Source organism: Etheostoma spectabile, chromosome 12 (assembly GCF_008692095.1).
Source record: "Etheostoma spectabile isolate EspeVRDwgs_2016 chromosome 12, UIUC_Espe_1.0, whole genome shotgun sequence".
Taxonomy (NCBI): domain Eukaryota; kingdom Metazoa; phylum Chordata; class Actinopteri; order Perciformes; family Percidae; genus Etheostoma; species Etheostoma spectabile.
This window is the reverse complement of record NC_045744.1, coordinates 29,616,431-29,631,305: the sequence shown is the minus strand read 5'-3', so window position 1 is coordinate 29,631,305 and position 14,875 is coordinate 29,616,431. Positions and strand designations below refer to the sequence as shown.

At 40.5% G+C, this 14,875-nt stretch overlaps 2 protein-coding genes across 3 annotated transcripts in view; both read right to left on the bottom strand.

The window, feature by feature from the left end:
• LOC116699494 (relaxin-3 receptor 1) overlaps positions 1-1,628 on the bottom strand; it is a 4,144-nt gene extending 2,516 nt beyond the window's left edge. The window contains exon 1 of the mRNA XM_032532113.1: positions 1,209-1,628. Coding sequence (XP_032388004.1) covers positions 1,209-1,409 — 201 coding nt within the window. The 5' untranslated portion in view covers positions 1,410-1,628. The remainder of the gene's footprint in view (positions 1-1,208) is intronic.
• Positions 1,629-6,034: 4,406 nt separating this feature from the next.
• The window catches only part of LOC116699108 (cyclic AMP-responsive element-binding protein 3-like protein 3-A), an 11,630-nt gene continuing 2,789 nt past the window's right edge, over positions 6,035-14,875 (bottom strand). For both annotated transcript variants that reach the window (XM_032531505.1, XM_032531506.1), the window contains 7 exons: positions 13,041-13,171; positions 12,662-12,772; positions 12,365-12,471; positions 8,542-8,610; positions 7,288-7,372; positions 6,810-6,903; positions 6,035-6,713 (listed from right to left, as the gene is read on the bottom strand). In XM_032531505.1, the coding sequence (XP_032387396.1) occupies positions 6,517-6,713; positions 6,810-6,903; positions 7,288-7,372; positions 8,542-8,610; positions 12,365-12,471; positions 12,662-12,772; positions 13,041-13,171 (794 nt within the window). In that variant the 3' untranslated portion in view covers positions 6,035-6,516. The remainder of the gene's footprint in view (positions 6,714-6,809; positions 6,904-7,287; positions 7,373-8,541; positions 8,611-12,364; positions 12,472-12,661; positions 12,773-13,040; positions 13,172-14,875) is intronic.

The following is a 14,875-nucleotide window of genomic DNA, read 5'->3' as shown; positions in this document are numbered from 1 at the left end:
TGTGCTCTACAAAAAAAGCCTCAAGGATCATTAAGGTCTGCCTAGAAAATGTTTCCACCATTTTGAATTTTCTGTAAAATACATTTTTGAGATCTCCTCCTACACCGTAGCTCCGATCGCCACCAAATGTTCAGTGAATCATCAATGGATCAAGCTGGTGTAAGCAGTTGGTAAAGCATGTCCATATCTCAATTACTTTTCAAGTTATTGACCAATATACTTCAAAAAGGGGCATAAATAAACATAAATCAGCAACCGTAAAACCAATCATCACAGAACTCTCAGGGTATGTTCAGATAAGTGCCCCAGATATACCCAGACATTTTTTTATACGTACACCACTAGTACCCAAACCCACAAAACTCCCAGGGTATGTTCAGATAAGTGCCCCAGTTATACCCAGACAGTTTTATATACACATGCCACTAGTACCCTAACCCACAAAACTCCCAGGGTATGTTCAGATAAGTGCCCCAGATATACCCAGACATTTTTATATATGTACACCACTAGTACCCAAACCCACAAAACTCCCAGGGTATGTTCAGATAAGTGCCCCAGATATACCCCGACAGTTTTATATACATATGCCGCTAGGGGGCGCTACAAGCACAAGATAAGTGATTGGCATTACACCCATTTTACTATAAATCATATATTCATGGTCCAATCATCATACAGCTCTCATGATATGTCCTCATAAGTACCTGGACCACGCCCTGAAAGAATTATTCAAATTGATCACCAGGGGGTGCTATAAATACAATGCAGAAAAATCCTCACATTTTAGAAACTGGATTGATCAAAACAGTTGTCAATCAACTACGAGATTAATCGGTTAATCATTTTCAGCTGTAGTAACCTGTAGGCCTTTATGTTATTGGGAAGTTGAATTTATAATAAAACATGTTTCAAATAATATATTTTGTGTGCAAAAAGCTTTATTTGTAAAGTAAAGCTGACACATTAGTGGAGTAAAAATGTAGTGTACATAAGTACAGTACTTCTGCGGTCTGTCAAACACATACAAGGGCATCTTGGACCTAAATGTTCACACAAGTGCACACAAGGAAATTCAAAATGTCCAAATACAACATATATGTTACGTATGATACATGTATCCACTAAGCACTTTCTTACAGGCGAGTCATACTAAATGCATTTTAATCACAATCCATCTGGACTCTTCCATTGTTATCTACACCTACTGCCAGGTTTGCGCCGTCTGCGTGCAGGTCCAGCGAGGACTCCTTGGAGAGGATGAGGAGCCAGCAGTTGAGTGACAGGTTCAGAGCTGCGAGGTTAGAGGCTGCTCCCGTGAGGCTGACCACTCCGGAGATGTCGTCCTCTTCTCCCCCGCACACGTTCAGGGCCCCCAGGGGCCCAGGGGCGCTGCTGTTGCTCTGCATGCTTCTGCAGAGGGAAACAAGGGTTCAAAACCAGCTACGGCAGCGTTCCCGTCTTCTTCGCGGCTAACTTCCAGGTGAGGACGCATAAATCCCCATCTCCTTCGTTCTGGATGAAGTTCTGTTCAAAGCCTCAGAGTTGCATGAGTTATCCGAGTTATTTCTAAACCTACTCGGATCGTATCCGTGTCAGCCTACTTGGGAGAGTCCTGCTGAAGTCTGTCGTGATGCAAACGCATCTTCTGACGCTGACAGCAGGCTGACGCTTTTATACTCGCTGCGCTCTCCTCCACCGCTCCATGGCGCACTCCCGGAGCGCGCACGGAGGCTGCAATATCTATTACTGCTATTGATACAAGGATTATTACAGTAGATACTGAACATTAATGAAACTCCAATAGATACATATGTTTTTGTTAAACTCTTATTGAGCCACTTATGTGCTCCGTTTCCAGTAAAAGATTCAGAAAGGGAAATATTAGCAGTCTGATGCACTGCAAAAAAGCGTTTTCTGAATTGTCTTTGCTTATAGGTAAATGATTATTGATGCTCAGAAAACATGATTTCCAAAGTGTGTTTCTGCTTAATTTAAATTGTGAGTATTTCCTATGCTATAGGCTTGCTATTCATTGTTTTTCCATTCCATTTCCCTTTTGGATGGAGCCAGCTAATGTTATGTCCCAGTAGCACCTGTCATATTTCTGCATATGATGTGTAGGTAAATGACTCAGGAGGGTGTTTTCAGAAAGGTTTCCTTAGCCTTCAAGGTGTTGTCACAGAGCGTCTGAAATGATGCACATCAGAGGAATTACAAATTAGATTTCAAACAGCTTTCAGTCTTTGTGAGGGAGCTGTGGAGAGATAGGTGTGTGTATGGGGGTGTTTGTGTGTTTCATTTTCATTCTTTATAGGTCACTGTCAGTTTTCACACAATGCACCGCTGTTGTCAGCTGTGCATGAGTTAAGCGAAAAGGAAAATGAGAATTTCAGGGCCACACTTTGTAATAATAGGGTTGTTTTCTTGTTGTGGAGCTTACCATGTGTGATCATTCGCCTCTACTTTGTCAATTGGTAGCTGCTAGATGAATTTGGTTTTGAGTTCATCTTTCTGTTTCACACCCTAAACAGTGTCAAGAGTCATTTTCTCAAATCCAGCCTGGATGTGGTAGGACTCTCTATAACATCAAGTGATCCTCCTTTGTCTTAATTGATCCGATTTAAGGTCCATTCAAGCCAACAGGAAGCTATTTATTCTCATCCCTGTTTCTTTGTCCGGCTCTATTAGCAATCAGGAACGACCTGAAAAGAAAACAATTTGTTGCCATTTCCCTTTAATGTTTTACCAATACTGAGATGGATGGGAATGCAGACACGGTTAGTAGCTCTCAGTGTTCATTTGCATTCTGCTAAAGCTTTCTAAGACTCTTAATGAGGTAATTTAATTCTCACTTAAGGTTCAATTAGGTTTTTGTTTGTCACGGCACCTAAAAAACAACGGGAAATGGATGGAGCTATTCCTCCTGTCTCCCCTTAACTGTGTCTATAGTCAAGCTGAGGTTGTATGTATGTGTGTATGTGTATGTGTGGAAGCAAACATAGTACAATACATAGATTATGTCCAGATTTTATAAATGGAAGGATAAAGACAGAATATTATGAATAAGAATCAAAATCCTTACTTTTGTCTGCTGGCTAAAGTTAAGCCTTTTCTTAGCAGGCACGACCTAGAAAAGGCCATTCATGCTTTTATCAGTTCAAGGTTGGACTACTGTAACGCTGTCTCTGTGTGTGTGTGCGTGTGTGTGTGTGTGTGTGTGTGTGTGTATGTCGGTCTGAATCAGACATCCATCTCACTCCTTCAACTTGTGCAAAATGCCGCAGCTCGCTTTTTAACAAATACATCTAGACGTGCACACATCACACCCCTTCTCTACACCCTGCATTGGCTCCCGGTGCGTTTTAAAATAGATTTTCAGACTTTATTGTTTGTTTTCAAGGCTTCATAGAGTATTTGTCTGAAATTTTAACTTTACGGGAGCACAACCGGTCACTGTGGTCTTCAGATCAGTTGGTTTTAGAAGTCCCAAGGTCCAGGTATAAACGATGAGGGGGTCAGGCTTTTGCAGTTGGTAGGTCCAAACTCAAATCATATCTGGACCATTTCATTCTTCTGTCTCTTTGTGATCTTTTCTGATTTGACTGTTTTCTATGTTCACTCTTTCTACTGTATGATGTGATTTTACTCATTCTGTTAAGCACTTCGGATACCTGCTGGTTGCTGTAAAGTGCTACATAAATACATTTTGATTGATTGATTGATTGATTTTGCCAAAGTAAGTTATACTAACGAGGAATTTGTCTTGGTGGACGAGGCATGGAATTAATAATAATAATAAGTTTATTTGATCTAGCACCTTTTACAGACTAAGTCGCAAAGTGCTTCACGTGGGAAACATTTGTAAAAATACAGTAGGGTCCAACAGAAAATAAGCAAGGAAAGAAAGAATTGAAAGAGCAATTAAAATCACTTCAAAGATTAAAACCTAAAACCCAAAGTTACAAATATGAGTTAGAAGCAAATTTAAACAAATATAGCGCTCCTGATAAAAGTTTGTGTGCGTTAATCTACAATGGTGCTCATAAGTTTACATACCCATGCTTAAATTGACTAAAAAGAAGAATAAAAAAATCATGTTTTGGAAATTTATCTTAATGCCTTAATTAAAAAATTAGGTAAAATCCAACCATTAAGGACACCCATTTTCTTTGTGAATGAATAATATATTGTAAATAAATAAATGTTCTTCCTTAAAATACAGGGGTCTTCTTAGTCTTCTTAGAAATCCACAGTGATGGAAGAAGTATTCAGATCTTTTTATGAAGTAAAATACCACACTGTAAAAGACTTACAAGTAAAAGCCCTTAAATAATAAGTGTTACTTAAGTTTAGATATGTGAGCATCATCAGGAAGATGTAATTGAAGCAGGGCTGTAGTCAAGACCACCTTAGTCGAGTCCAAGACTAGTCCAAGACCAGGACTAGTCGAGTCCAAGACAAGACCAAGTCCAAAGAGGTTTGAGTCCAAGTCAAGACCGAGTCCAGGACAGAAAAAAGGTCTTTCACTTTCCCTCCGATATTATAATCAACATAATAAAGACGCCTGGACTCGGTCCAGACCAAAAGCCCAAAAGCCATATCTGGTAAGACCAGTGGCCGAGACCGAGACAAGTCCGAGTCAAACTACTAGCGAGTCCGAGACAAGTCAGAGACCATAGAAACACGGTCTTGAGTCCGGACTCGAGTCCAAGACCGGACTCGAGTACTACAGCCCTGAATTGAAGTATTAAAAGTAAAAGTACTTAACGCATATAATGCAAATAAAACACATCTGTCACTCAACTAAGAGTTTACTTGGCTAATATTTTCAGCAGGACTTGTAGGTCTTTATATTGTTGGGTAGTTTAAGTTATGATAATAAATCTTGTATTTTATAAAGTGCATGTGTTTTGTGTGCAAATTTTTGTAAATTGCAAAGTAAGTAGTAAATAATGCTTTCAGATGAACGTAGTGGAGTAAAAAAGTACTGTATTTCTCCCTGTGGGAGTTGAAGTAGAAAGTGGCATGAAAAGACTCAAGTAAAGTACAAGTACCTCAAAATTGTACTTAGGTACAGTACTTGAGTAAATGCACTTATCACTGGGAATCCAGACGTGGGCAAAAAATTAAATATTAAATATCTTTAATATCCAGAATGTAGTTAGTAAATGTTTGACCACTAGATAAATGGAATAACCTTGATTCATGCAATATATGCAGTATGTATCACAGTATTTTGCTCCAGCTCATGATTGCCGAACTTAATATTGTTCTGCCTCTCTGCTCCAAAGTCCAATAAATCACAAATTGGTAAACAAAGCTTGCAAGAATATCTGATTAATGATCGTTTTCTCCCGACCTGATTCTCCCTGCAGGTAGCAGCAGCAGCTCTCCTCAACTCTGACATGATTAATATTCTCATAATCAGAGTTACCTTTATGCCTTTTTATCACACCTCCGTGATACACCCCTTAAAGAAGTCTGATTAATAATTTATTTCTGACACCCAATGTGGGGCATGTACTCGTTTCTAGATTGGGTTTGCTGAAATTGTAGGTTTTTTTTGTTTTGTTTTTAAATTGTAAAGATTTGTATTAGGGACATGAACAGATATTGGGAAGAAAACAATGTTCTGGACATATTGTGAGAGAGAACATTATGTCAGGTGTTGCCCCCGTGAACCAGAGACATCAATGGTGTGTTTTTAATGGATGGACTCCATGTAACAGATGGCAGACAGTCATTATCCCGTAATTGCATTAAATAACAGCAGGCTTTGCACCATTGTTTAGAGACCAAGGCACTTTGCTTAGCCAATTGTATTTCCATAAATATAACAACAACTAAGTCTGTTGCTCTAAAATTGAGATATAATATCCATTATGTTTTTAAACCCCGAGCCCACTTCTTCATATTGATAGCTGGCCTTAAGCGGAGCTTATTATGACGTCTATTGAAGTGATAAGTCATGCAGCAGCTTTTGCTCGATGTCATTTATTCTTTGTTGCCAAATCAAATTGCCTCATTATGACATATGGCATTACTCTAAAAAAACAAATCCTTTCAGGAGCTTCCAAAACTCGCCGGAGGAAACATTTTAATGATCTCGTGCCAGCATTGCACTGAACTGTTACAAAAAATGCACAAACTTTTTAACATATACATTAAAAGTAAATAATAAAATAGCAGTGAATATACATTTGTGTTGTTGAACAGATCCTACATGTCTGCATCTTGCAGTAGTATATGTATAATACATGCTCCACCAGGTTCCTGAGGCTCCAGTTTCCAAAACAAATGGAAAAATGACGCCTGTTTGGATGAAGTCCTCACCGGCCTCCATCTAAGTGAGCACATCGCAGTTAAATCTTTTAACTAGCGGGTTGTGTGTTGGAGCTGATGCCAAAGACAACATAACGCCTCACTCAGTCTGCAGTGAGGAATAGATGCCGAAAAGCAATCGAGCTGCTCATTTAGATGCTGCGCCTGCAAGCAGGTCTGCTTTCCCTTTAGCTAAGTCTTTCCTTCTGGGGGTCCCGAGGAGATCAGCGATTGTCCCGGTGCCTGTGGTGCTGAGACAATTGGAAATCTGCTGCAGGGAGACCTGTCCATCAGCCGGCACAGGGCCTCAAAGCCCCTGGAGACGGAGAAGAGAGGAAGAGGAGCAGCGTCTCGCCCTTCATCCATGGATTGCAAGGTGCGGGACGGCACTGGGGGGGGGGGGGGGGGGGGGGGGGGGGAGGAGTCAGTGTGTGTTTGTGTGTGTTATAGGGAGAGAAAGTGCCAGTGTGTGTATGTCTACACACCTTTGGTCTGTGTGTACTCTTCCTGGCTGGGTTGGCTGTAGGGGTCTGGCTGAAGATTTGAGGATATGAGCAGGGAGAAGGAGAGGAGCAAAACCTGGACATGAATAAAGACGGCAGGACAAAAACAGGCCAAGCACAGGAGACAGAGGACAGAAGAAAAGGACAGAAATCACAGGGAAAGAAGAAATGACTCATTAGGCATGGCCTACATACAATTTGGCACAAAAGATGAGCGCAGCTGCTAATATTCTCCATTTAAATCTTAAAGGTAATCATAGCAGTAGTGGAGCACATTTGTTAAATAAAATACATAGAAACAGATCAAATAGAATAAGACAGGTACAAAATACACAGGTTAGGCACTGTAGTGTCCATTACATATCACTACCTTTATCTATTATTATTCAGTTGTTGCAGATTATGCTGTCTAAGCAAATTCCCAATAGTGTAAATCAATGTAATGTGTTGTGTATCTCACCATGATGCAGGTCCCTCTGTGTGTTGTTTTGCCGGAGGTGTTAGGAAGGAGACCCTGTAGCCGGCTTAGCTGCTCCAGCAGATCACTGCAATGCAAATACAGACAGGAGACTGTGTAAAATGTTCACACAAGGGGCCACAGGTTGGCCTAATTATTTCAGCGGCTGTGATCACTGGCAAGTAAAAGGCATTACTTCAAAGGGTCCTTTGGAGGGTTGGTTTTCTGTGTTGTGAGATTGTGCCTTCAAGGGATTGCGACGATTGAAAGAAGGTGCTGAGCTGCATTTATGGATTTATGGAACTGTTCTTTAAGTGTGCTATCAACCTTTTGCTAAACCCCTCCCCTATAACAGTGATTGTCCAATCATAACTTAACCCCCGTACCAGGGGATGGCTGTGATTGGAAAAGGGGGTTTACAACCAAACCAAACACCATATATTTAAACTAATACCAAAAGTAATACCAGCGCCAGGACTATTTTTTTTTTTTATTGTAAAAAGTAGCTATGATATGGTGCTACAAGACTCAAGCTGAAACTGAATGTCTCAGGCAAAATCAGCAATGACATTATGACATATTTCTCCCTTTTATGATAGTAGCTTAGCCATGATGAAGGGAAAGGATATCATGTATGTAACCGTCAAGGGCATATATAAGAAAAGGTCAAAGGTGCTGCCAAATCTTCCAGCATGGGGCAGCTGTGGCTCAGTGGTAGAGCGGTTGCCTGCCATTTGAAAGGTTGGTGGTTCAATCCCTGGCCCTGTAGTCCCATGTCCTTGGGCAAGACACTGAACCCAGAGTTGCCCCCAATGTGCGTGAGTGTGTATCTGGTGAGCAGGTGGCACCTTGTACGGCAACCTCGTCCACAGTGTGTGAATGTGTGTGAATAGTTCCTGTATGATGTAAAAGCGCTTTGAGTTGTTGTTAAGACTAGAAAAGCGCTATATTAAAACACGCCATTTACATAATACCAGTTTACAGAGTCAGCTGGCAACTGCATTACTAACTAAACCATGGCGCTAACATTAGCTTAATTACTAAGCTACAGCTGATCAGATTTGCCAGTGTTATCATTTCAGATGGAACAATATTGGTCCTTCTAGTTTCTCTGCTCTACATCACTGCTGATTTCATGTATGTGATGGGCGTTTTCCAATTTGAACTGGAAAAACCCAATTGAAAGTAACAAAAAGAGCAATCATTCAGGAAAATTATCAGTAGGTGCAGCCCTTGTTGGCTGATTTCAGGACTCACTTGTTGGTCTCCTCCAGCTGCTGGACCCTTCCCTGCAGCTTGAGGTTGTAAGCACGGCATGCAGACATCCTGCAAGAAACAGAAGAGAAAGAGAGGGGAAATAGAGATAAAATGAAGGGTATCATATCATGCTTTGTTTCTCTCTTTGCCAATATCTGTCTGAGTGTTCTTGCACCCCATATCCAGTGAACCCTCCCACCCCCTTGAGTCACACTATGGTGGTCATCTGACTGAGCTGAGCCATGATTAATAGTACCTGGTTGATACGCTGCTTGCAGCTGGTTTCATTTCCAACTAAATACTGACTCTGCTTACTGGGAGTGACACTCTCATCATGAAGCTTTTGTAGTCTACAGACAACAGAGCTCATGCTTGAATGGGATCTCCATAGCTCACTTGGGGGGGGGGGGGGGGGGGGGGTGACCAAAAGGCATGTAATCCTACTGTGATACATCAACCAATGTGTCCCTGAGCAAGACACTTAACCCCTAGTTGCTCCAGAGGCGTGCAACCTCTGATATATAGCAATTATAAGCCGCTTTGGATAAAAGCGTCAGCTAAATGACATGTGATGTCATGTTATGTCATGTTATGTAATGGAAGCTCATAGGGGACTTAACTAAAATGATAATGTAAACTTTCAAACGAAAATGTAATTCACAATAGCATAATACTTGTCCTCATATGTATATGTGTTATTTAAATCACTAAAATAAAAATGCTATAAAGCAGTTTGCTTTTTAGTTTTCAATAACTTGTATGGGCGTTCCAGGACCATAATAAACTAAAAATGTAAAAGCTGTTGATTTTCAAAGACATAACCTGCTGTACAGTGGATAATATTACAACATGAATTCAAATTTAAAAATGCAATACAGACAATGTAGCTTACGTTTCTATTTAACCTAGCAATATCTAAGTCACAATGAAACTTAAAATACATTTTCTAACCATTTGAAAATGAAAAGGAAAACTCCATATGGCATATGCACCTTTGGTGGATTCTGGTTAGAAATTGCATTTTAATTTTAATTGTGACTTAAATTTGCTTGCGCAAATGGAAAATTAGTTACTACACTGTTCATATTGGATTTTAATTCAGCCTTTACATTTTCATTTTAATGTGGTCTAGAACACCCATACAAATTGTGAATATGTGAATTTTCATTCAGAAAACCCAGGCGTGGAAAATTAGAATACTATTGTTGAATTACATTTTCATTTCATTTTCAGTTTGTATTAACTTTAATTAAGTCCACTATGGGCTTCCATACCTACCCTGCTGTAAGCACACTAGCAATCACACTACCAATTTTGCATGCTCGGGTATGTTTATTGCTTCAGGTGGAAAACACTATGGTTCCTTGGTTCTTAGATTACCACACGTTGGCCACAGCTTGTCCATCATTAGAGCCCAAACTCTCTTACTTTATTCTTTCTACCTCTCTGAGTTCCAATTCAGATTCAGAGGACGCCACTCTTCTGAGATGAATCACCGATGGCTTAGTTGAGTCCAGTGGTACTATCATCTAAAGCTCAGCATGGGTAAAATCAAGCAGTCCTACAAATAACAGGAGGGGACGCTGATTATCAAACCTGGACCGGTCTGAGACACCGAATCATTGCTGCGTTGGCCATTTTTTACAAGCCCTTCAACATATTAATCAAACAAGCACTACCACTCTGCGTTGTTTTGCGGAGGTGTGATGGGGAGGAAGAGCCAACATAGGGGAGGCAGGCAGGATTAACAAATGTGGTGACAAAGGCTGGCTGTGTGATAGGGCTCATTCTGCACAGCCTGGAGGCAGATGAAGAGGAGGAGGAGGAGGAGAAGAAGGACTAAACTGAGCTCCATCTTGGCAAAACCTCCTGCCCCTTTATTGTGCGATGATCTGCACAGCATCTTCAACTTCTGCCTAATCCCCGTTCCAGCTGCACCACAGAGCGGTTCAGCTGCTGGTTTGGGCCGCTGGCCATCATACTCTACTGCAGGGGTCTTCAACGTTTTCCAGGCCAAGGACCCCCAAACTGATGGCGAGATGGAGCGGGGACCCCCTAATTATATATATTGTATAAAATTGTGTTATATCAAACTGGTCCTATAGTGCCATGTGTGCATTGATGACTGAGAGACATCTTCTGCCTCCATTTATCTGTTTACTACAGTGTGTTGAATTCATGTTAATGTGGATTTAAAGACATTTCAATTAGTGGAAAAAATTGCAGGGGGGGGGATATAAAAAAAAGTCTAATCAACCAAAACTTCCGCGACCCCCATGCAGACCCCCTGTTGAAGACCCCTGCTCTACTGGGTTTCTCTCACAGCTGCACTGTTTATGTCCAATTTTCTGGTTTTGCTAGAACCTCCTTACATTCTTTATTTATTGTGTGTTAGTCCTTACCTACCTATTTCATAATATTCTTTTACAAATATGTTTGCTACACTAGACATGACTATACAAGACATTGGCTATATTAGCCCCACATAACCTGGACCGTGGTGGTCATAACATCTGCATCTTACATCTTATGACTTATTCCCTGGTACATAATGTTCTTATTCTTATTTAGTCAGTCAGTTTACAGGTTATTATGTTTATATTGTATGGTCAAAGTCAATGTTTTTATCATGATCTACTGCACTGTTCACTTTTTCACTTGTTCACTTTTTGCACTGTCATCGTTACACACAGTCTACAATAGTATCTCACATTATTATGGTTGTTGCATTTCTGTGAATTTTTAGTTTTTAATTTTTAATTTTATTCTTAGGTATGTGTTATATATATATGTGTTTGTTGTGTTATGGTTTTCTTGCTACTGGATGCCTAAAATTTCCTTAGGGATGAATAACGTATCTATCTGTCTGTCTGTCTGTCTATCTATCTATCTATCTATCTATCTATCTATCTATCTATCTATCTATCTATCTATCTATCTATCTATCTATCTATCTATCTATCTATCTATCTATCTATCTATCTATCTATCTATCTGTCTGTCTGTCTGTCTGTCTGTCTGTCTGTCTACTAGTCCATATGTATATGGCAGTCACAGAATGTAACTTAGTACATTTACTCAAGTACTGCACTTAAGTACAAATTAAACATACTTTACTTAAGTCTTTTCTTTTCACGCCACTTCTACTCAAATACATTTCAGAAGGAAATATATATTTTTTATGGATCAACAGGTCAAACTCTTAGTTGATTGACAGAGCTGGTTTGATCCTTTCTAGTTTCTAAAATGAGTATTTTTCTGCATTGAGTACTTTTACTTTTAATGCTTCAAGTACATTTTCCTGATGATTGATGACTTTAACTTAAGAAACATTTCCAATTCATGCCTTTTATTTGTAATAGAGTAAATTCACAGTGTGGTATTAGTACTTTTACCTAGGTAAAGGATCGGAATACTTCTTCCTCTACTGGTATATGGTCACAATCTAAAATATGTTTTGTTTACAATCAGCAAAATTGCAAATGCAGGAGATTGAGACTGTTAATTTAAAATGTTGATCATCAAAAATATCAGTAGAGAGTTGAAGTCAAAATCTGCAGCGTACTTTGTCTTTATATTCTAAACAAACTCTGTTGCTGTGAATTTTTCTGAAAGGAAAACACTTGCTTCATCAACAATGATAAAAACAAAAGTTAATTTGACATTTTCTTCTTTACAAATGTTCCATTCCTAATCAAGTGTATGTAGAGTGATTCAGTTTGGAGCACAACAAATGACTAGAAATAGAAGTTTCATTTTCTAGGCCAGTGTATGCAGAGATAATATCGCTGTAATGAGGATGCAGAGTGCACTGGGCTCCTACCTTCCCTCCAGATTATGAACATATTCCCTCTTCTTCTTCCGACTTTCTTGAGCTGAGCGCTTGTTGCGGATTTTCCGCTGGATCTTCTTCAAAACCCTCTCTTCAAACTTGTCAGGGTGATGAAACACACGGGAGGATGGGGACAAGAGAGAATCAAGAAGAAAAGGGCATTAGAGGAGAAACTAGGTTGGAGGGGGGGAGAAGGGGGGGCGACAACTGGCAGAGATTGTGCAACTGGGGATACAGATTTTGATGCATGTGTGTGCCAGAGAGAGGAGGAAGTGTATGTGTGTGTACCTTGGACAGGGGCAGTTTGCTGGGTAAATTCACCCCTTCTTTAGCCAGGAGCTTCTTCTCATCCTCATTAAGGACAAGCTCTTGCAAGGAATGCTGGGGGAATCGCTGCGCCTGCGAACCAGATGGACAGAATATTCCAGTGACTCTGCAGTTTACCAAGAGTGGAGTGGAGTTACCATTGAAGTGGAGCAGCTCTTAAAATTCTCTTCATTTTGTGCAAACTGTTCCCTATAGCTCTCAGAGTGGGACAGGTCATAACAAAAAATGTCTCTCTGTTTGATTTATTCAGAGGACTGAGACTGAAATGTTTTATTTAATGTCCCCATTGGTAAGAAAGTCTAACAAGTCTCTTTCTTTTACAGAAATATTCTCTCCTTACTGTCTGTCCCGGACTGGAAAGCAGCAGGTCTTTCACCGTGAGAGCCTTACTGGACGACAGAGGGGGGGTGTGGTTCGTGGTGAGGTAGTGTGCGATGCCCAGCTGCTCCTGGAGGACGTCGGACTCCCAGCCTGCACACCCAACAGATCACACCAGCAAAACAGCAGGTGAGGATTCACAACATTGCCCCCATACCATTTATACAAAAACCCAAACTATTTCTGCTTTTGGAATGGACCTCTGTGACTTCAGCACCCTGCTGTTCTTTACAAAACACTTTACCAAATATATGTCATAGCCCACTTTATCTGTGTTTGATATATATTTTTGTTGTTGCAAATGTGGTGTGCTTAGTCAATTTTAAAGTATGTTAGCACTGAGAGTTCAATAATCAGCGATGTGAAAGGGACCGTTGTTCAAAAGCTATCCTCGTGAGGAATTGCTCTATGGTGGCTCTAACCCTAACCCCAACCCCCTAACCATAACCCCCTAACCCTAACCCCAACCCCTAACTCTAACCATAACCCCCGAACCCTACCCCCTAACCCTAACCATAACCCCCTAACCCAACCCCAACCCCCAACCCTAACCAAACCCCCAACCTAACATAACCCCCTAACCCTAACCACCTAAACCCAACCATAACCCCTAACCCTAACCCCCCCCCCCCAACCCCCAACCTAACCCCCAACCCTAACCCAGACCCTAACCATAACCCTAACCCTAACCCCAACCCTCAACCCAACCCTAACCCCTAACCTAACCATAACACCCTAACCTAACTAACCATAACCCCCTAACCATAACCACCTAACCCTAACCATAACCCCCTAACCCTAACCCAACCCCTAACCATAACCCCTAACCATAACCCCAGCCCCCTAACCAAACCCCTAACCATAACCCCTAACCCTAACCATAACCCCCAACCCAACATAACCCTAACCCAACATAACCCCCAACCCAACCATAACCCCCTAACCATAACCCCCTAACCCTAACCCCACTAACCCCAACCCTAACCATAACCCCCTAACCCTAACCATAACCCCCAACCCTAACCATAACCCTAACATGCACTGATCTAATAATTTTAATGGTATGTGTACTTTTTATCCTTAGGGGGAAGTAATTCAAACAGTATTTTAGTACCTTTAAATGTTATTTTCAAAAGTAATTTATCTCAAATAATGATTTTAACATATTTAAATAGAATTTATTTTAGTTTGGGACACCGGGCATTTTTTTTATCCACATTACTCTTATTCTCTTTCTATACATTTATTCATTTAATCATTTTATATATCTATATAACTCTTTTTTTCTTTTTTCTTTTATTAATTATTATTTATTGTAATTATGTGGTAGTGTCTCAGGTTGAGGAGCCGAGCAGGAGCGGGGGAGACCTTTCATTTAAAGTTTTATTTTCCCGCTGTCCGTCCTGTCCGGTGGTTCTTTTACCCTGCTCTGAACATTTGACCTTTTTTTAAACAGCTTTTTAGAACCAAGCCAGGTTTTTTAAAGAGGTTTTTAAGTGTTTTATTCACACCGGTGGTCCCTTTGTGCCCGTGCCCCTCGCAGCGCCCATCCAGGGCGCTACGTTTCTACCCTAACCATTGCCTAATCCCTTGCCTTCCAGCTGGTGCTGCTACTTTCACCTGTTAAAATAATTTGCTCTCTAAAAGGACAGAAACTGTCAAGATGCTCAGTTAAAGCACAAATGGATAGATTTCATGTTAAGTGAATATTTTAAGATTTTAAGCTTGTTTTTAAGGCCTTAAATGGTTTGGCGTCATCTTACCAGGCTGATCTCTTATGCCTTCATTCTCCAGTCA